The sequence below is a fragment of the Xiphophorus couchianus genome, chromosome 8 (assembly GCF_001444195.1).
Source record: "Xiphophorus couchianus chromosome 8, X_couchianus-1.0, whole genome shotgun sequence".
In the NCBI taxonomy this organism is placed as follows: Eukaryota; Metazoa; Chordata; class Actinopteri; order Cyprinodontiformes; family Poeciliidae; genus Xiphophorus; species Xiphophorus couchianus.
In genome coordinates this window covers 9,961,854-9,984,643 of record NC_040235.1, presented here as the reverse complement: position 1 = coordinate 9,984,643, position 22,790 = coordinate 9,961,854, and the positions used below count along the sequence as shown (strand labels likewise).

Genomic DNA, 22,790 nt, shown 5'->3' with positions numbered 1-22,790 from the left:
ATGGAGGGTTACTCCATGTTTTGCAAACATTTCAGATTAAACTCAACAGTTTTCAGTTATTTGTGTTCATTTTTAAATAGAGTCAAATAATGAGGGAATGAATAGTAATAAACTATATAAAAAGGATAGAAAGAAAAGAATTGAATGAAAGAAGGAAGGACAAGGAAAGTATAAGTACATACATGAGCAAGAGAAAATGTAAATATAGGAGGGTGGGGTGACAAAAGGAAGGAAGGAAAGAATAAAAGATATTTCCCCACACTTATCCTGACCTGGGAAACACCGTCAACAAATTCCAAACTTTTCCAGACTGCATTGTGACGCTGTATATGAAAACTATGGCAAGCACAAAATGAAAACCTCACCTTTTCCTCCACATGTGGTAAAAAGTTTAATTTTCAATCTTTAGTCTGCATGTACAAATATCTATAAAAAGTGAACAATCTCACTCTTTGTATGTACATTTTGCAGCACATAGATAGTTTGAGCCCAAAGATTGGAAAGAGGGACACTACAGGATCATTATGATTGCCAGTAAAACATCTAGAGGTACAGCTTGTCTCAAATTTCATTCAAGTGCTCGGAAAGTCACTTTTCCTCCCTCCATTGGCAACATGACGCACACACATGGAGGCAGAACGATCCATCGAAGCTTCGCCATGACTAAAACAATACAGTCAAACCATGCAAGACAGCATTAAGTACTTCATTTTCACCTATATAACTTTAATATCTATACTTTATCATCTCAAAATCTTCATGTGCAGCCTACAGGACAGGAAAATACACGAGCAACACCAGCAGTTACAGTTCAATGACCATTTTATGATGCATTTTTACAGAAAACTGATATGAAATCTGTTAAAACAAAATTAGAGAGGGTATCTGTGTTAGTAGAATATTCCTAAGTATATGTGTGATATATGTACACATATAGATATATATCATCTGTTATGGTATTCTTTGGAAATAGCTGCAAAAATAAAGAAAGAATAAAGAGATTAACTTAGAATCAAACACTCAAACAGAACAAAACACTAACACTAGCTTGACTTCGACTTAAATCAACAAAAATTAAATTAAAAGATAGAGTTTCTCTACAACATTGACAGGAATAAATTAACAGGGAACTGATTACATATTTGTAGCATTAAAAAGCCATAGTGGGGCCTATGTGTTAAAAAGGCGGATGAGAAAACAATCATTTCCACAATATCATTCTCGATTTCCATGCAGGCAGAGAGAAAATAGGAGCTTTCTTCCAGAGAAATTTTTTGTATGCGCGCGTGAATGTTCAGTGTTCACTTAGGAATCCCCTGATAATCCAGAGTTGAATCATCAAACAGAGGATTTTTAACTTCCATCTCTCCAGTCTGGAAAGAAAGATGATAAGCATTTCAATAAAACATCCAATCAAAAATCATTTGAAGGGGTTCAGGTGTTTGCGTGCTCACCGGGGCGAGTCCAGGACACTCGTACACTGTGAAGCCACCTCCTACTTCTTCTTCGTCCGATGTGGCCTCAGCGTCGAGCCCTTTCTGTTCAGGCTTGTGACTGATTGAGAAATGGAGATTGTAAGTTATGGCAAAAACACCACAAAAGGCTGTGTGGAGACAGAGATGGGAAACGTACCTTCCCATTGACAGCATCTGTTGTTTCTGGTGCTGATAGTGATACATCTGAGCATTTTCAGCCAGTGTCTTATCAAGTGTCTTATGGGAACAAAACAGAGAGAGAGAGAGAGGTGTGGATGATGTTAGTAACTGAAATCTGGATGAGTAGAGTGGGGTGGGGGTGTTGTACATCTTGTTTTTGCAGAATAAGGATGAAGTGGGGGAAAAAAAAAAGAGAGGTGAGGGGGGACTTACTGATGAACCGTTGGCTGGAGTTGGAGGAACGCTCGGTCCTCTGAAAGCAGGGTAGTCCACCTTCTCAGCTAGGCGTGATTCTGTGCGCAGCCTGCAGGGGGAGTCATGATCAACTTTAGAATCAACTTAGGCGCAATGTTCTCATACTTTCCCTCAAATTATGAAGATTTCTAAAGTCTGACTTTTTGATACATTTTAAACTCCTTATGGTTTTCATTTCAGTCAGCATGAAGTGTTAAGACATGTTTTTTTTTTTCAAGCATTCATTTCAATACAGTCTGAGAGAAAGTGGCAACTAAAATAAAGAATAGCCATGCTTAAAAAGCTGTCTCTAGTCAGTACACATAAAAATGATTTCTCATTCTAATTAATAAATACATTCAAGATGCCAGTGTACAGTATTTAGGTGGAAGAATTTAAATCTCAGATTAACATTTTGTGGAATTTGAGCAATCTGGATGCAGTACGCACAACTACCTGCAGATGTCACTAAATATCCTAAATCATACAACAAACCTATCTGCTGAAAACAAGACATTTTATTTGAGATTTCCTCATAAATGTGGGTACTATTCAAAGGCAGACTTCTAAGCTTAATCCATTCAAAAAGGAAGTTTAATAAATATAATTCAGCAATGCCAGTGAATGAGCCAAAAGAACCAACTGTGTTTGACTGACCGCCAATCTAGCTTTATGCCTTTCATGATAAATAATTAAAATGACAAGAAACTAATCAAATGTTTCATGTAATTAAAAATGCGGAGTTTTGAGGGGGAAAAAAATCAGCGAAGTTTCATGTTCCATCATCATTTGGCTCTGGAATAAAACTGTTTGAAAGAGTCAATATTTCATAAGAAATTCTACTAAACACTTTGCTTCCAACCGGAGCAATAACATCGTATAGTTTTTGCCTTTCTTTATACTTACTTGACGTAACAGACAGAAGCCAAGATCACACACACGGTGCCCACAATAACACACAGCGAGATTATGACTGCAGAAAAATGAACACAAAGAAAAAAATAATTTATTAAGCATTTATAAAATGGAATTTAAAATTCTGATAAAATGTTAGATGAGATACTCTTCATAGTTAAAAAATGTAATTCTTTAGCAGTTATGATCATAACAGAGAGATTTTGTTAAGATTTAATATCTACTGTATGAAAGGTATTTTTGCTTCAATAGAGATCCGTATGATTTAAGTCCTAACAATATCTGCTAATAAAAAGAGTTAAACACTCACTGACAATGATGGTGTCATTTTTGGGATGGGGCACAACTAAAGGGCCGGCTCGGCCATCAGCTGCAGTGAACCTGGGATGCGGGGTTGGCGTGTTGGGAACGGCGGCGCCCGTGGGTATCGGAGCTGCTGTGGTGCTACGTGGGATTTCCCCCGACAGTCGGTTCTTATTCTGGGATTTTTGTTCAGATGCCCCTGTCCTGCTGTCCTTAAGATCCGCCGGAGAGGAAATGGAACCTGGAAGGTCAGACAGAGATTTAGATGAATTTCAGCAACTATAATATAAATGTCACCTTGCTGAATTTGTGGCTGATTTCTTACCCGTTTTTTGTGGTTGATTTTTTGTTGTTTTTATCTTCGACACTTCCTGTTTTTCTATGATGGAGTGAAGGAAATCTATTTCTTCGTCCAAATCAGTGAAGGTCCTCACTTTGCCTAACCAACAAAAAACATTTAAAGTTTCAGTTATGTTCATAAGTAACTTTCATGCTTCTTTAAACTTAAAACGCTTTAATATGAAATCTTTAAATTTGATAGAACTCATGAGATTAAAAAAATATATGTATTTTCTGTCTTTGGAAACATTTTTGACCGCTGAGGTCAATTATAACATGACAGACTCATAAATGGCTCAAACTCATTTATACGTTTAGGTTTGGGGCCCTAGGTTCCTCCAGCAGTTTCGAATCCCAGTGGAAAAATACCACATATTCCCCCCAGCAGTGGAGGAAACCCACCTTTCTAATCTTTATTTACCTCCTAATTTACTTTTGAATTATGCTGCATTCACTGTAAGGGGGAAACTGTCTCACTCTTGCTGTGGTTTCCTGTAATAATAAATTCCTGTTAATGTTTTCTATATTTAATTTAAATTTAGAAATACAATTTAAACTAAAGAAAGAAAAACAAAAAGAAATGTCTTGCCATTTTCTCAGATTTACTGGTCTTCCCCCCTAGGAATCAGTATAACAAAATAACTAAATTATCAGTACAAAACTTCAAATAAGCCAGAAAAATCAAAAGCTTCTGATATCTTGTTCAAGCTCTGAGACTTGTATCAGAATGGATCCATATCAGGGATCCATATCAGAGATATCTAAGAACCTTTTCAGAATTTAAGTAAAAAAAAAAAAAAAAAAAGTACAGTTTGCTCACAAACTAAGGTTTAACTAGAAGATAAAAACTACCCAAGTGCATTTTGTGTTAAAACAATCTCCAAAAATAAAAACACAGTAAAAACAGGAAAGACAGAAAGTAAATTGTTTCATTAAGCCTTTATAAAGCAGCTAAACCAAAAATATATCAAAATATTGTTCATACATTAATTTATTTCTAATTATATTTAGCTATGTCTTTTGTTTATGGCTCTTTTGAGCTGCTTATAACAGAGGCTGAGGTTTTATGTATTTATGGTGGCTCATAGCCGTTGATACTGAAAATTCATCTATTTATGAATTTAGTTGTTGCCATTTTTTTACTTAACATATTTGAGTATTTTTTAAAATATTTATCTTAAAATGTTCAATCCTTGTCCCATTTTACTTTGGTAAATTGATATCTACTTATCTACTTGATTTGTTTTGACAAATAAGTGTCTCTTCATTAAAAAAAAAAAACATATTGAATCTGTTCTTAAAATATTACAAACATGAGTGTCATTTTATTAGCTAAACAAGATAAAGCAAAACCTTTCTAAACAGACATGGAAAATATAGACCATCTTTACATTATCGCAGTGACTTTAGATAAAAGAGACACTCAGGAAAGACACAGATTTGGGTTTAAGCATGCGTACATGAATGCACAGGTGTTTTCAGCATCTTACGTGTATAATGACGGACAAGGAGTGTGCCTGTGTGTGTTGTTTGTTTGAGGAGCTGGTTAAAAAAAGCCAGACAATACTAAACTGTTGTTAACAGCCCTTTGCACCAGACAGCAAACTGCATTCCAGTGGGACAGCCACGGGCTCCAGGGCGACCAGGGTCCACAGTGTGTGTGTGGCCAGGGGAAGAAGCACCGCAGGGGGCGGGGGATGTCCCCGGAGCAATCAGCCAAACCTCGGCCTCACCGGGCCTGTCCTGTTGCAGTTACAATAGACTCCAAAGCCTGCTGGTAATGGAGGTCATCAAAGAGTTATTTCCCTCCATAAAGCCTCACGTGTATTTATTATTAGCGCTGACAAAGACGGTGAGGAAACGCGTAAACTTAAAGTGGATTTTAAAATAAAAACATCCTGTCTTTTCGCTCTATTGTTGATTATAATCATCACAAAAAAAAATACAACTGAGTGGTGACCAGTAACTCTTTCAAAATAAGTGTCCACCTAAATTATGGTGGCGATTACAGTGTCACTTTCACTCCAGAAGGCTGACCATCTGGCTGAGTTAATGTGTTCGATATGACATAGCAGCACTTTCACTGACTGCTTTGTTTTTTTCCTCACCCCCCTCCACTAATGGCCATTTAGTGCACTGCATGGCAGGTGTCTGTGGAGGCGAGATGCGCCATCTGCACTTTGCAGGTGGCTGAGCGCGACCAACTGTGCCTGTGTGCTGGCTGCATACAGGTCCGAATATAACGAGGCGACGCATTTGTTGTTGACGTTTTGAATGTTGCTTAAAAAAAAGAAAGAGCTTTGCAGAGAAGTCACCTATAAAAGGTGCAGCATACATACCTCTCCTTATAGATGGAGAGTTTTGTCACTGGCCTGATAATGACCCCATATCCTCTTGGGAAGCACACAGGGGGGCAGGTTGGTACAACAAACAAACACTAAACATCTCAACAGGGATTGTGTGTCACACACGCTGTTGTCTTTTCCCATTTAAAAACCACTCACATTTCCTGCTCCACCAAAAACCATACACACATGCATTACCTTTTTTACTTCTTCCTGTTAAGAAGTATCAAGATTTGCAACTTGCAATCAACTACAATAAACCCTCATGTGATTAGATGATGCATTGATCTAGCTTTTCTGGCCCAAACCGATTTCTTAAGGACAATAAGACAAAAAAATGAAGAAATGTGCTAGAGGTTATTTGATAGTGAGTGGAGAAAACTAAGGAGCTACAAAACTATCCAGATGTTATTGGGTGATATGTTCATAAGCTTAAAAAAGTCAAAACTGGGATCTTCTGATTTATGGCAGATTAGATTGGTGCCTCTGTAATTCTAACATTAACAATATTTCAAACTAAATCATCCAACCATAATGACTTTAAAATTTGTTTTTGGCAATATTTTGCCCCGAAGCTGAACAGATACATATACCGATTCAAATAAAAAGGAAAACACAAGAATATCTCTGGTTTATCACTGATTAATTCTGTTCAATAAGGTTGAAACTGTGCACCTCTTTCAGTTACCATGCCATCAATTAAGCCTAATTTCTTTATACATGTATAGTCCTTTTCCAAAAATGTAAAATGTATGAAAGTCAAACAAATATTGAGCTAAATTTAAATAAATAAATAGTGGTTTAAAATGTTGATTTTGATATGGAGTAAGTCATTAGAAAACATTGTTATTTTTAATTGAAAAAAAAAAAAGTCACCAGCTAATCACCGCAATAATGTTCTGCTGCCACCTTGCGGGCAATCAGAGAACAACAATCAACATGGAGATTTTTTTTTTACTTTTAATTAGGACTATTTGATGATCCAACTAAAGATATATACTACCGATTGATGTTTAAATTTGATTTAGAGTAATCAATAATATTTAAAAACTATAAAAAATTATTTCACATGCCATTATATATTTCAGTCGATTATTTCTCTTCAGGTTGATAAATATGACTTATATGTCTATCTATATATGCTGCATTTTTGAACTGACTTACTGAAAAAAATATACTTTTCTATGCCAAGTCTTTAGATGGACCTCTATTCTCCAGTGAGTCTATAGAAAATCTCTACAAACCATTGAGTTAAAAGAAAGCAGACATTCAATTACAACTTAATGTGTTTTGGTATCAGAACAAAAGGGAGGAGAACTATATAATGAAATTTCCTTCTTGGCTGGACTGAGTGCCGTATATCTGAGTTGGTGTCCCAAAAGCCGAATAAAGGTAGTCACAGTTGAGTGCACAGCTCTGAATGACTGCAAACAGCCTCACCTGCTTTTCAACTTCTGCTTTGCAAAAATAATACACCTTTGTAGAAAAACCAAGGGTTTCTACGGAGGTTTAATGTCAAAATTACATATTCAGCCTGATCCATTCATCTAGCCAGAACTTGAATAGATGATTTTAATTTATACACATTTCAAATCAAATTTTTCCACGCTACATTAATCTTGATCGATTCCAAATCTTAATGTCAATCGTATCTACAAAAAGACTAAGGAATGCTAGACAAACTAAATGAAAACAAAAACACACATCCATATGACTTAAATAACGTTTAAAACCCAAAAACAAGCAAATCACCTGTATAAATATTGTCAAATGCTAATAGCCATTAAAATTCTGTAACTTTCATTCACTTTGTTACTTTGAGCAAGGAGATAATCGTCTTTAGCAGGTGCTAATGAAATACACTTGGCACCTTCCTTTTTCTATAACACCAGCTAAAAATGTTAGCAGCTGTAATTCCCAGTTGTGCCAAAGTGTAAATTAAAACGTTCAAACTGATCACATGTGATGATCAATGTTAAACTTAGAATAAAGAAGCTCAGATTTAATTAGTAGATTAGTGAAGATAATACAATATCGAACCAATATGTGAAATAAGAGTCTTTTCAAGCAGAAATCATTATAATCAAATCCTTGAGAGGATAAAACAACGGCTTTAATATATGGTACAATAAAATTGCACAAAGACTTTTCATTTAGGCATTTTTCAGATCTTCTGTTACCAAACTGCAGCTGGATGTTTACGGCAATTGCATGTTAGTCCAACAGTTGCCAGACGCCGACAGATAATAACATGAAAGGGGAAACAAACTGGATGATGGAGATAAAAGCTAGAAAGGACACAAAAGCTACTCTGTAAAAGACCAGAAACCCACTTTGTTCACGCCCTGCCTTCACCATGTACATAATACAGCTGCTTTTAAAGAATGCCTCTTCTGTCGCTCTGTTTGTGCTTTTAACCAGAAGACATGGCTTTGAGGCATATTATCTGTTTACTAATGGCAGTGAACGCCTCCATGACAAACACAGGCAGCTCCTGCTTAAAATGGCAGTTCTGCCTACCTGTTCCCTTACTGTGAATGCTCTACATCCATCAGCTGATAACATGAAATATGTTGTGAACTCTGAATATTTGGTGCATTTATTGTTGCACAACATGAGTGTATCTATACTGGTAATCCATGCCTCTCACCCTGCCACTGACGGACCAAAAAATTTATTGTATTCTTTACACCCTATTTGTTTATCTTCTCAAAGGACACAATCCCAAAACATGAATAAAACAGAACTTGTTTTATGCATGTTCATTTGGCTTCTCAGGAAAGATGGAACTGATCTAAACTAGTAGAATCTGATCATCACACACACAAACATTACATTTTGGACATTCACCACAGCACAGGCTGTGGAACAGAAAATTATTTACTTCAGTTTGGTGTCAATAAAAAGGCCTTTTGTACAGCTTAATTCAGAAAATAGAGGTGTTTAAATCCGTGTATGAATAAATGCGCTCAAGGTCAATTCTTGAGCACATTGAATTGGAGCCGTTTGCCTGCTTGTAAAGAAGGCGTTGTTGTTAATTGGTGCTTGAAAAAAAACTGAATTAAGTGTTTACTGTTAAATGAGACAGTCCATGAATCAGAAATAAACAGTTTTGCAAATTCTTTCTAATTCTGAGAAATTTAGAGCAGAATGACGACAGAAGTTACAGATTCCCAACAATAAAACCTGCTGAAAGCAGCCTGATAAGCTGTGAAACAAACTTAAAATCTGGGTGGAGCTCAACTAAAATGATGACAGAAGCATCCTGGATCAGAAACACAGCTCTTTAATTACCACCTCCCACTGATACACAAACTAAGCAACAAAGTTGAAATTTTGTGATTTATTTTTCAATAATCTGGCATGAATGTTGGCGCCAATGTGAGATTTTCCAGGCAGTGAATAAAGCTGCCACGCCACGCCAGGAGCTGGCCTGAAACTCTTTATTGTTTTCTGACGCGTCAAAAGGCGTACGATGCCTCTGACGAAGCAAATACACATCATTTTGTGCGAATCTGAGTAATTAAAGGAAACAGCGAGGATTTCATCTGTTCAGAACACCACCTCGTGGGTCTGAGTGGCGAGTGTGAAAATAAGAGTCACTCTCCCGAGCGGATCAGAGTGTTCGGTAGTCTCCAAAGACTTTATGTAACCACTACGCAGCTTAAACGTCTGCATGATGTACCAAATTCATACCACACACACAAACTCATAGTGCTGCACAAAAAAATCCCCTCATCCTCTGTATGACATGAACTTTTCTCCTGCTCAACCCAACATTTTTTTTTAATCTGATGCTTCGCAATTAGTTGAGTCAAGTTTCTCCTGGATCATCTCCTACTGCTCATTCCCATCCAATTCATTAACCCTGCAGAGGTTCAACACCCCCAATGACATAAATGTATGTTGTTTATATTGAGGCAAACCACTTTACTTTAATATTTTGAAATGTCTCCTCTATTTCAGGTTTTGCTTCGAACGCAGCACAAACTATTATAGAAATCAGAAAAATGAGACTTTTTTTTTCCACTGCCTGGCTGTTTTATTGAGTGATATTAAATTCAGGGATGAAGATGAAGGGCAAAAGAGAGAGAGAAACATGTTATTGCAGTGATTAAGGCTGCCAGTGCGGGGGCGGTGCATATATGTGTATGTGCTGAAAACACAGCAGGGACAGAGCAGGATTAATGCTGAAAATGCTCTATAGCTGGGAGAGGCATAAATGGGAAAAAGGAAGGAAAGGCAAAAAAAACAACCAAAAACACAGATGAAATGACAGCTGAACAGAGAAGCAAGTGCAGCTGAATTGAATTGATAGATGCTTAAATGCTTAAAAAGGCACAGGGCGGCCATGGCTTAGCTTTATAGAGAACTGGTTTTCATTTGGACAATAAACTGCTTGAGCCCCACTGCTGTTACATATTCACGTCTCAAAAACATCCTCACTTGTTTAGTATAAATGCATCATTGGCCACATCTGTTGCTCTACTGATAAAGGTGTGTACATAGTCTTAAAATAAATTCAGCTTTTATTGCAGTAGCGTAACCCCACACAGGAAATTGTGGGAAAATCTTTGAAGTAAATTTATTAAATGGAGAAATGCTTTGTGTATTTCTCTATTATAAAGGGGACAGCACCTAGTTCTACACCAGGCACCGGAACAGCTTTTTTCCCCACAGCTGTCGCGCTTTTGAACGCCTCCTGACATAAAACATAAACTATAAGGACTGTACTCCCCTATCCTCTCATACAACAATAACACATGGACTATCCTCACACACATCACGGACTGTTTTCTTCACACACACATACAACCTGTAAATTTTATCTGCCATTATTTATCTTTAATCCATTCTCTAACATTCTTGTATATTCTGTATAATCTGTATAATCTGTGCATATAGCTCCCATATTTGTATTTATACACAATATCTATATCTCTTGCTATAACCCCTTATAGTCCATACATACATAGTCTTGTACATCTGTAAATAAATATTTATATCTCGTAGAGCACTTCTGGATGGATGCAAACTACATCTCGTTGCTTGTACTTGTGATAGTGCAATGACAATAAAGTTGAATTCTATTCTATTCTATCCTCTCAGCCTGTTAGAACATAACGTTTCATATGTATTATATTAATATTTTATTGTGACAAAAAATGTACTATGTCTCCAAATTGTTTCCACATATCTGACTGTAAGTATGTTAAAAACCATTGTGACAGTTAGTTTCAGTTTAACAGACACTGGTCTGCACTTAGGGGGACGAATAATTAATAATCTTATTCATTACTATATATAAAAAAAAGAATTTTAATTTCCCTTTGGGATCAATAGTTGTTTTTTTTTATTCGAAAAAGAACATAAGTGTTATAATAATAACCATAACGATAATTATAAAATTAGGAATGAAAATAATTAATATTTATTATTGTTTTTATATTATTGTTATTAAAAGATACTTGAATGCAGAGCGTGTAAGTGTACAGTGTCTGATGTTTTCTGTTCATACCATTTTTATGGTGCGTCTTCGGCATACAGCGTCCTTCGTCGTTCTCCCGAAACGGGAAGAGGCAGGAGCCGCAGTCAGACGATGGTGGGTGGCAGTGGTGGCGTCTCTGCCGGGCACAGTCTATCGGCGGAGGGCACTTTTTGTGAGCTAAGGGAGAGAGACATACAAAAAAGAATTTAAGAACTGCATAGGAGATGACGCGGCGCCAAAAGTCCTGTGAATAAGATGTGACTCAACTCTGCAAGTCTCTTCTCTCATTTGTGGGCGTCTTTTATCTTAAAATCAAAAACATCTCACCTTGAAGAGTTCGCATGCTGATGTCACAGTTCCTGACAAGCAGCGTCAACGTGTTTTATATTAAACCTCTCGGATTCGGTTTCAGCTAAACACATTCACCAAAAAGAACATGAAAATTAAAAAGAAAAAAAAAAATCTCTCCACTGCAGTGTTGTGATCATGGCAAAACTCTTCAGCCGGTTTAATCAGGTCAAACCCAAATAAAGACTGATGTTCTCCCACTATCGGCTCAGATAATCACCTGGCCTCATTACTGTCTATCTGAATGAATTTAATTTAGATGCATGCACAAGCACACACAGCTGGTGAGAACCCAGGCATGTGTTGAGGTCATAGTAGGTGTGTATGACAAGAGAGGGCAGAGAGAGGCTGATAATGAGCACTGCGGTGCAGTGTGGTGGGCCCAGCTAAAGGTGAACAGCACAGCAGGCGTAGACGTTGTCATAACAGATGCAGCATGGAGTGATATGAGGGGGAGAGACAAAAGATGAGGTCAGTGTTCTCCAGCCTTGTGTTAGACCTGACATTTGGTTGCAGCTTCCCTCTGTAGTCGCTCCCTTCCTTTCTCAAAAGTGAAAACTTTGCTTGCATTTTTAAACAAAGCTTTGAAGATTTTCCATTTTCCTCCCTTCCTTCTTCTCTGCGCATGGTCACAAGAAGACTTCCTTGATTTATAGTTAGAATTAGTCATTAATGTGGCTGTGGGAAAATTTAGAACATTAGATTATAGCAACCATTTCCTATCCTGAACCCGATTGTCACACAAGATGCAGAAAGTCATTGATTTCCTCACTGAAAATGTATCAATACTCTCATAAGATTAAGAAAGTAATGCATAAATTAATAAAAGATAAAATTGGGCTAAAAGTGAACATTTATCAGCAGATATCTAAGTTAAATTTTAAGATGTCTAATAAACATCTATCATTTACTGTGCCAAGAGCAGGAAACAAACTCAATTCCTTGATTTTCTTTTAAAATATGATTTTAATGCAATTTTCAGCTGTAGTCCTATTTTGGTAAGAGAAATAGAGGGAACTTAAAAATAGCAGCGTATTGGGTTTCCATGTCTTTGGTTGACCTGACTCTGAGGTGAGAGGCAGCTGTGCAATTTGAAAAATCTACTTTGGGACTTATTAAAAAAATAATACTATTAACTCCTGACAACAAGAAATCCCTAAGCTTCCAAAAAAAAGCTTTGAGATTTAATCTGTCTGTTTCCATCCCACTCCATGCAAGTTTGACATGAAAGAATGAAAACGTGGACAAATGCACCATATTGTTAAGTATGGTAGCGGATATATGATACCGAGGGCTTGTTTCTGTTCCAAAGCCCCTCTGAATCCTCTCAGACTGAAAGGCATCATGCTTTTTCTGAAATATCAGGGTGTCTTAAATTTAAATCTTTCAGTTGGAAGCATCAAATGCAGTTAAACTATCCAAGAAATATGGCCAAATCAATGCAGAAATTGCTGACTAGATACTGTAGAAAACCTTTGAGGTGAGCTGAAGGCATAAAAGTATGAGAGGACATAGGTCTCTGGATGATCTACAAAAATTACACTTTACTATTTTGGTAGCATGTTTATGAATTTCATGTCAATATGGCAGTTTCTACGATGAATTTAATAATTTACCTCAACCTCACAGAAACTGCAAACATTGTTCTGGCCCTGTGTCTCACTTTGTCTTTGCCTCTGTTGTCGCTTCAACAGACTCGTGAACACGCTAACGCTTCTCATTTTTTGTTATGAAAGCAGTTGTCCTAAATTTTAAAATATCTGCTCTCCTGAAGATTATGATGCAGTGAAAATCTCAACACCTCTGGTCAGCACTTTGTGTGTTACTCATGTGGGAAGCAGATAATTATTCTCCCAACATGCATTTAATCAGAAACACCGACACACTCCAACTGTGAGATTTGGCGACAGAGAGAAAAAAAAAAACCAAGGGTGACGCTTTGGGGTGCAGTACAATCAATATCTGAGATTTAGAAGCAGCATAAAAGCGGGAGAAGTTAGGGAGGTCTTTACTTTCAACAAACAGGCACAGATCTTTATTTTTCAGCACAGGAAATTACAAAGTCCCAGACAGCTCAATACAAGACCCAAAAACATACCACATAATATAAAATAAATCCCAAAAGCATATCAGAACGTTTGGTCTCAGTTTAGTCAAGAGGAGTGAGGGCACATTATGCAACAGAGGAACTCAGAAATTAGTCCTTGGAATTAAGTGGAAAAAAAAAAAAAAAAAAAAAAAGACTTTACTAACCATCTGCCGCTGCTGTTGCCAAGCTTTGAGTTCAGCAGAAACTCAGTCAGGAAAAGAAAAACTGAGAGCAAAACAGTGGCATACATTCTCACAAAGCCTTATAAACACCTACGCTCTCAGACCAACACATATATGAAAGCATGTGCAGCTCGGTGCTCCTTCAAGCTGTTCTGTAACTATAGTGGAACAAGTGTCACAACATGCAGTCATGTGTGCTTGTGATTTTGGTCAGAACCTTTTTTTTTGTTTTTACTGGAAAAGTAGGAAATTGGTAGGCAGAGATTCTTTAACTCCCATTGTTTGCATTTCCTGACTCAGATAGCAGACAGGATGTAAGCCAAGCACTCAAAATCAAGTGGAAACATTAAAGAGCTCAGTTTGGTTTCTCTGCACTTAATAATACCACTGAGTGTATCTCCACTTGGGCAGAATGATAAAGAGCTCTAAAGGACATGTTTGTGTTCGGCTTTTGGAGTTTCTACGTCAATCTCAAATTACAAAAACCAAACAAATGATGGGCCAGCCTGTTTCTAAATGTTTGCTTTCATTAGCCTCAGCTGGGGCAAACCCAGCCGCTGCCTGCCTGAATGAGCTTTATTTTCTCATGTCGTACGTAAAAGGAGAGTCAACACAAATACACTATGCAGGGCAAATTATTATTATTTTTTTGTTTAGCTTGCTTTTAGAGAACTGTCTAATAGAGAAAAAATATTTATTAAAAAGGTGGATATGAGTAATTACCACTTTTCAATAACTCTGCTCAGGCTTTATCTCTTTTAGATTAACTGGGATCAAAGCTCACAAATGTTTTGTTTCGTCAGTATGAATAGCTTTACCACATCAATCACTAAGACAGCATTGTGGTGTTCCCCACAGGGCTGTATTCAGTCCTCTTGTTTTTTTGTTGTTTTTGTCCTTTACATGTTACATCTTGCTTATCTTTTCAAAATATAAATATATTTCCATGTAGATTATTTTGTATTGTACATCTCAACTAAATGTGCTAAATTCAACAGCTTTGTCAATCTAGCGGTTTGAGACTTAATGTTAAAATGGCACCATTTCTGTAAAGTAGACAAGAATGGGTGACCCAAATATCATGTCTGTTCACCCAAATATCATTAGTTTTGCTAAACTTGAAAACTGTAAAATATCATACCAGCTAAAATTAACCAAGAGTTTATATTTGATGCTAACTAAGATTAAGCTATACATTTGATTTAATTCCTAATTTATCAAAAAAATATTTAGGCTTTTATCTAATCTCAGGTAGTTTGAAGATCTGAGAGTGCTTTGTGATAACTAAGGGAACTATAGATGTCCAATCAGTTTTTGACCTTAAACTGAAGTATACTAAATTAATGTGGCAGGACAATAACTCCAAGCACACTCACAAGTCCACATCTGAATAGATTAATAAACAGAAAAGAAAGGCTTTGAAGTGGTCTAATCAAAGTAAAGACTTAAAACAGATTGAAATGCTGTGGCTTAATTTTAACCAGGATGATATACCACTAGACCATTCCAATGTGGGCGGATTAAAACAATTCTCCAAAGGGACAGAGGACCAATATCCCAACAAAGATTCATTGCCAGCTACTGCAAACAAGCAGTGGCAGCTTTTGGCATCAAGGGTGGCACAACCAGTTATTAGGTTCAGGGCCTATGAATAAAATCATAATTTTAAATGCTGCATTTTTATTCTTATCCAACATTAAAATGTGTTTAATTATCTGAAAATGACAAGAAAGCAAAAACTGAAGAAATCTGTAAGACTTTTTAATAATCCAAAAACCATGACACTCAAGCCATTTTTGGCACCATTACACCTCCATACAGAAAATGAGTTAAGAAAATGGGAATAAACATTTTCTGCAAGAATCTCAACAACCAGGCACCTTAAGCCTCTCGGTGAATTTTCAAACGTTCATTAAGTTTCTACTTTAGGAAAAAAAAGAAACTTTCATTTTGATCTTTAACTTCCATTATTATTAATATTAGTTTTGTTGTCATAATTATTATTTCATCTAAGTTCAAGTTGACATCTACAATATTAAAGAAAGCCATCAGGATCATTTAGTGTGGTAAACTGTAACACACGTCAGCAAGGAACGACAGCGTGCAACAAATATTTACACATGTGGACAAAATGGTATGTGCAGTCAAACCAGCTGCTTCTGGTAAGTAGTTAAATAACTGCTGGGAAATTATCTAACAACTTTCAGATTCCACAGTGTTGAATATATCCATACAACAATAAAGATTTGTAATAAAAGTACAAGAACGCTGCAGAGTCAAATGAAAATGGTTTTTCCCCGTCGTAGAATTGTGGAAAGTCCCAAACTTAATTTAAACATCCATTTGAATGGAAACTGCTTGTCAGTGTTTTTTTTTATAAATGTGTGTAGACGCTGTTTCCCATGTGATGCAATGGACGCCTCTGTGTCGTTCCGGCGGAAAGTGGGACACAACTTTGCACCTGTTAAAAGCACAGATGAACACACACAGACACAGGAAGTACAACAGTTCTGCAAGCAGACAGAGGTTCAGGTGAGAAGAAAGTGAGAAATAAAAAAAAATAAAAAAACAGAGTTAAAGATATCTGCTACCGAGAAGGAATACAAGTTCACGGAAGAATGACGAGAAACTAGATGCCTTCGGTCTTTGTCTGCCTTTTCTCTTTGTCACTGTGTCATTTCTTTTGCAGCAACCTCTGTCAAGTCAGCCAATTAGGAGTATAAATAATTACACCGCAAGGAATTAATGAGAGTGTAGGAGAGCAGCTCACACCACAACAAACATTAAAGGTTGAAAGGGTTTAAATAAATAGTGTAGAAAATAAATCTTAGATCTTGTTTTGTTCTTTATCATGACCGATAGGTTAATTATCATCTTGCTGGATCATTAGTTGAATAAATAAAGAATACTAACAATTGTGAAACATTTGTTTGATTGACTTTTTAACCCTATGATATCTAGACAGAGAACAGGAGCACTACTGATTAAGTTGAGGTCTTCCTCAATTTTTTTTATTTTTTTAAGAATTGGGTAAATGTGACGGCAGCTTTCTTGGTAAGGATGTGGCTACACGTAGTCGTACATGCAAAAACCGACACACTGAAACCTGCTGACACAGAAACTAAAGTGTTTCCCCTGGTTCTGAGTTTTCAGATGGATACAAATGAGGAAAAAAATAAGCTAAATATCTGGTAAAGGAGAAGATGCAGCCAGAGACAGTGATGGCTTGAGAACCACCTTTCAACCTTGGTTGTCAGCTGTATTGTTTAAGACTTTCCCTTTGAAACAACACAAGAGACAATGAGGCAATTCAACATTGCTGACAAGCATCTTCTGGCTGCTGTAGCAGGAAACCATTGTAATGAAGCTCTTTTTGAAATGCTGTCAATGTCAAACTCAAGAGTATAGAGAGCTGTATAACAGAGGCGTTTTAAAACCAGATGTGGAGTTTTTTTATCTTAAGCCTGGACTTTTTGACTCACTTCCAGATTCAATGTAAAATACATTAATCATAAAAAAAGATATTTACGAGAAACTGTATCTGGCTGTGGTCTAGTATTACTGTGTTATGAGTAGGTGTAACCAAAACCAAACTGTGCAATTAGCCTGAAACTTTACTCAGACTGGATTATTACACAATTAAATTAAAAGTCCTACTTTAAGGACTTTGCTCGATAAACTGATCTGTTCCTCATTCCAGAAAAATGTTACTTCTTACTCTTCCTGAAGTTTCAGGGTATTTCCAGAGAAACTTTTCACAAGCAGTTGTGCTACAAACAGTCTGTCTTTCAGTTTATTAAGATGTGGACAAGAACAGTCCAGCACACGTGGACTGTTAGGGGTGAATGCTTAAGACAGTGTTCCTCCTCTACCATTTTTGCTTTTTTTTTTTCCAAACTCGACTTCTTGAGTGTAAAAAAGGAGTAGTCAGTCACAGGATGTCATCTACCAACCACACACTGTGGGAAAATTTTGAAAACACCCCACACAACAATGACATTACAATGTTTTTTATATCTAAATCGGAGTAGTGATAAGTCACAATACTGGTTTCATAAGAATGGCATTAACTTTTGGGGAATGTTACACCTAAGCTTCATTGTTTGAGGTTCTGATCCATATTTGGGTCAGTCAACACATATGAAATCAGACTGTGACCCCCGCTAAAACTGTTAAATGTTATTCAAAGTGGACCACAGCCATCACTGAATACACCTTAATACGTATAAATGCGCACAGTGGAAACCATCGTAGCTAGCGCGGAAGCTAGATTTTCAGTATCAAGTAAAATGCATGTTGTTCTTGGATTGGCTGCTTTGCATACACCTGCCAAACCATCCCACTTCATATTGGTTCTTAAATGTAATACTTTAATAAGGTTCTTAGGGCCGTGCAAATTGACACATGGTCTCTACAAAACATTGCTCTACCCAAAAATGTTGGGTTTGAAATGACTAAACCTACAAAAACACAAAATGCCAAAGTAGCAAAATGACCAGCATTTCTGTTTTTATTCCTGAACCTAAACAAGTAAATAAAATCGTTGGATATATGAGTGTTAAGTGCATAAAAATGTGTAAGTATGTAAATGTTTTTACATACTCTCAGGCGTTTTAATGTCTCCTTGTGCTCTCGTCTGGCCTTTCCCAGCTCTTAATTCCCAAAGTAAATTACTGCTTTGGCTGCAGGGCAGAAAAGGTGAATGAAAAATCTCAGAGGAAAAAGCCACTGTGTATGCAAAGAGGAGGCCGAGTGTGACACTTAAGGATGTGACTGGTTATAGCTTAATCCTGGTGAGGGAAAAAGGCCACAGGCCAAGGCTCGCTGAGTAATAAGCCTACTGATTCCAAGTGGGCTGTGGAATAACAAATTCGGCAGCACAACAATGATCCTACCCAGTCAGAATATTGAGGAAAGAAGGTCTTCTCAAACACTTCAGTCACAAAGAGCATGCAAAACTAAATATATTTGGATAAAAAGCTACAGAATGATTGTGCAGAATACAAGAAACCCTGAATGTTCAATAAATCTGGAACTTTCAGAGCTTACTAAACATAGTTTATGCAAGCAATTGCTTAAATGGGAATTTTGGATAACTTCCATCTACAGATCTCAGTGTTCGAAACCAGCTTGATGGCATATTTACACTTGATGATATGTCAGTGTTTCACTGAATCAGCTGCAGAGTCATAAATCCATCTACAGTCAATTTTCTTCTTCTAGAAGAAAACACATTGAATTTAAGCCTGTTTACTTTATGCGGAGCTGTGCGTCCTACAAGACTGACACAGCTTTCCTTTGCAGCTATTTCACAGTAGAATGGTGGGAGAATGTGCCGTCTCCAACGCTCCTGTGATTTCCACACGACATATGCGAACAATAGCCCACATACTGCAGCACTGCCACTCGCCGTTATGAGCAAGCTGCGTTCAACTGCAACAGTTGTCACGTTGAAAACAAATCAAAGCCTCTGACAGCCGATGAGACCGAACATATTCTCTGCAGGAAGAAAAAGACAACAAGACCCACAATCCTCCAGCTTTTAATCTCTGAGCATGTTTGAGAGATAATTACAATATTCTGCATTATGCTTCACCTGCAATAGTATTCCTACCCCTTTAACCTTTTTACATTTTGTCACCTCAAATCACAAACTGCAATGTACTTAAGGGAATACAATGTGGTAGATAAACAGAAACTCAACAATCACTGCTTAGTTTTATTTTTCATTCAATGTGGTAAAAAATAAAAAAATGTAAAACATGGTGGTGGCAGCACCATGCTGTGGGAGTGTGTTTCTTCAATAGATGCAGGAAAACTGGTCAGAGACGATTTGAAAAGTAGTCATATAAACACAGGCAGCAGAGCAAAGGAAAAGAAAAACTGGCAGAGGTTGACTCCAGGGACCCTAAAGAGCTACAATGGAAGGGTCTAGTCAAAGTCCAGACTAACTTTGTTGAGAATATATGTTGCATGATTTAAAAATGTCACTACGTTTCCTTTTGGTGGAGACATGCCCAGTAGGAGTAGTAAAAGGTGGAACAAAAAGATGTTGACTTTGATTTTTATTTGTAATTTTGTAAACTATATATCATTTTCTAGTCATTATTTTTGCATCAATTCCATTAACCAGAGCAGGATTTTGCAGTACAGACAATATAATCCACAGTATTTGCAGTACAGAGTTCAAGAATCCACAGTTTTTTTTATTATTATTTTACTTTAATTCAGAACTTCTTACTGATTCTAGTTTATGTTTATTTCTTGTGTCCAGTTAGTACTCTAGTTTTATTATGTCCATGTTTATGGACATAATAAACATGGACAATTGAATTGTAGAGTCAGCTCCACAATTCTCACAAATAAATTTATTTGAATCACAACATCCAAGAAGAAAGTGGCCAAATATTTAGATTTTAGTTTAGAAAAGTCAGATGTAAAGATTAAAACTTGCCCAACATAGTAAAAAAAACAAACAAAAAAGAAAACACTGCAGTCTCTGACTCATAGTTTCTCCATTCGTCCTTTACATCATTTCGCATTAATGGCCTTCAGACTTCAGTGGTTTAAAGCGAACAATTACCGCTGCTTAAACCTGAGATAAATTCACTGCAGCCTGTGTCAATGCTACGTCACCGAATGTTCAGTGCTAATGCGGACACTGTCTGGGGGTTTTGTGTGTCTGATAAAGGCTAAAGATTAAAAGTGACGGTTCAGCTGCTGCTTTTCCCATCATTTTTTTTTTTTTCTGTTTTCCAAAAGCTGAGAAGCGGCTTAACTTCCCTGTCTGTTCAAACATGAGGCCATCACATTATATATACAGTATGTACCCAGAAGTAAATTGGGTTAATAAATCTCACAGTGGCTCACAAACCTGTCCACATACAGCTCAGAGGGCAAAATTATAAATAAACTGATGGATTTTTCAAGATTTCCTTGTAGCTCGAACTTAACGATTTAATTAAGTAAGCTTTTGAAAACCCACTGCTGGATTTTAGTTAATGCTTACCATGGTTCATAGAATTACCTATAAAAATTACAGAACCTACTCTACATGGTATACGGCCCAAACCAGAACTCACCAGTCACACCAGCGCCACTGACCTTCCATTATATTTTCCATTCGTTTATCAATTTTGTACTTGGCATTCGACACATCCTGTTTCATCATTAACTAGAGAGAAAACAATGAACTAAATTGACTATATGACCTGGTGTTCTCTACAAAACTTATTACAAGCTTTCCTGAACTCAGAGTGTCAGCACAGCTAAGCAGAATGGATTTTAAAGTAAATAGAGAATTCACATTATTTTTGTATCCGTTGTTGAAAAAAATTTGACAGCTTTGTCTTAGCCTCTGGAACTAATTTAAAGAAAAAGGTTGTATAAAAGGTGAAAAGCAATAACTTTAGAACTAAATATCCCACTGTAAAATTATCACTAACTTCCATCATTTAAGGTCTGCCTTAACTGGTGCGTTTGTAAACCTGACCTATCTGGATTCAGCACCCAGGTGAAAAAGTCGCAAAGTTCGCATCTACCTTAGCCCGACCTAATAAATTCACCTCCTTACATTTTTTTATTTATTTATTTTTAAGAGTCTATTATTTACAACTGCTTACAAGGAAACAGATTAAATAGCCCGACAAGGCAGGGAATTTTCATTTCCCTCATGCTTTTCTCCAGACCCATCGGTTTAACCTGCTCACACAAACATTACATGATGAACAATAAGTGTCAATTAAATAGTATATTACAAAAAGGCCCGGGGGTTCTTTTAAACTATAAATAGCAGTACTGGAAACAGGTGACCTAGTAACCCTTTGTTTCTTTTGGGCAATTCTTGCCCAGCTTTAGGTTTAATAAATGTTAGTATTTACCTGGGAGGCTGGCGCTCACGGGGACGTGACATAGCAGCATAAGCAGCGGCAAAGCGGCGGCGAACAGCAGCGGCAGCGAGGCCCGGTGCTGGTGGCCGCACCGCGGACTGGAAAACAGCAGCAGCAGCATCCTGGGGGTCTTCTGCTTGACGGAGGACCGACGAATGTTGTTGTCATTCCCCCATCACTTTATTTCTGTTTCTGTTTTGCTTTATGGTTTTAGTGGCGCAGAAAGAGAGCTAAGCGCGACGTTACAGACAGCAGCGGTAAACCGAGCAGAGGGGATGCCGTCCGACTGATCCCACACTCACTGCGCAGCGTAATCCGCGGCAGGGCTAAAGATAGTGGAGCTTCAGGCGGAGGAGGAGGCGGAGGAGGAAGGGGTGGCCAAGTGTTTGATATGGTACCTTCAGGGTTCCCTCGTAAAATCCAACACGACTCTTTCCGAGTCGGTAAATTAGAAAGTACTGCAAGTCTGCTTGAGTAGCTACATCAGTTCAAAAGCAGAAACTCAAAGAGTTGATTTCTGTTAATTTAGATGAATGAATGTGTGTTGATAGATCTGTATAAAGAATTTGAGAGATCTAGTGATAATGTTTAATGTCAAAATTAACTTTTCACAACTATTTTTCAGACAGATTGCTATGTATTGAAGTTGGAGAGTTAAGTCTAAAATTATTTATACCCATGGCAGATTTATTTATTAATTATTCTTTCTTCAATAAAAGGCTTGTTTCTGAACGAAAATGAGATGCATAGTTCTTTTTTTAAAAAAGCATAAAAAGTACAATCCTTTTTTTATCAGATAATTTAAATAATCGAAGAAGGAGGAAATGATGCTTAACATAAATATAGTATTGCCTTCACAAACAGTTGAATTCAGTTTTCAGCTCTAATTATTTATATGAAGTCAATTAAGAACAATTGACAGTTTCCAACAGGCAGCCATTGTTACCCAGAAGGATAAAGCTTCCAAAGATCAATGCTGCCTGTACACACAATGCTTCAACAA

The 22,790-nt window shown here is 37.1% G+C and overlaps 1 protein-coding gene across 2 annotated transcripts; it reads right to left on the bottom strand.

Annotated features, from left to right (window-relative positions):
• Nucleotides 1–366: 366 nt before the first annotated feature.
• npdc1a (neural proliferation, differentiation and control, 1a) lies at nucleotides 367–22,137 on the bottom strand. Of its 2 annotated transcripts, none has more exons than XM_028026006.1 (9): nucleotides 21,779–22,137; nucleotides 11,310–11,456; nucleotides 3,433–3,546; nucleotides 3,115–3,348; nucleotides 2,796–2,862; nucleotides 1,869–1,959; nucleotides 1,633–1,712; nucleotides 1,455–1,554; nucleotides 367–1,373 (listed from the first exon to the last, which is right to left on the bottom strand). In XM_028026006.1, exons 1-9 carry the CDS (start codon nucleotides 21,906–21,908, stop codon nucleotides 1,302–1,304), a joined length of 1,035 nt encoding a protein of 344 aa, XP_027881807.1. In that variant the 5' UTR covers nucleotides 21,909–22,137; the 3' UTR covers nucleotides 367–1,301. The 2 variants fall into 2 exon arrangements, with proteins under 2 accessions (XP_027881807.1, XP_027881808.1); XM_028026007.1 differs by having other exon boundaries at nucleotides 3,433–3,540; nucleotides 21,779–22,136.
• Nucleotides 22,138–22,790: the final 653 nt, after the last annotated feature.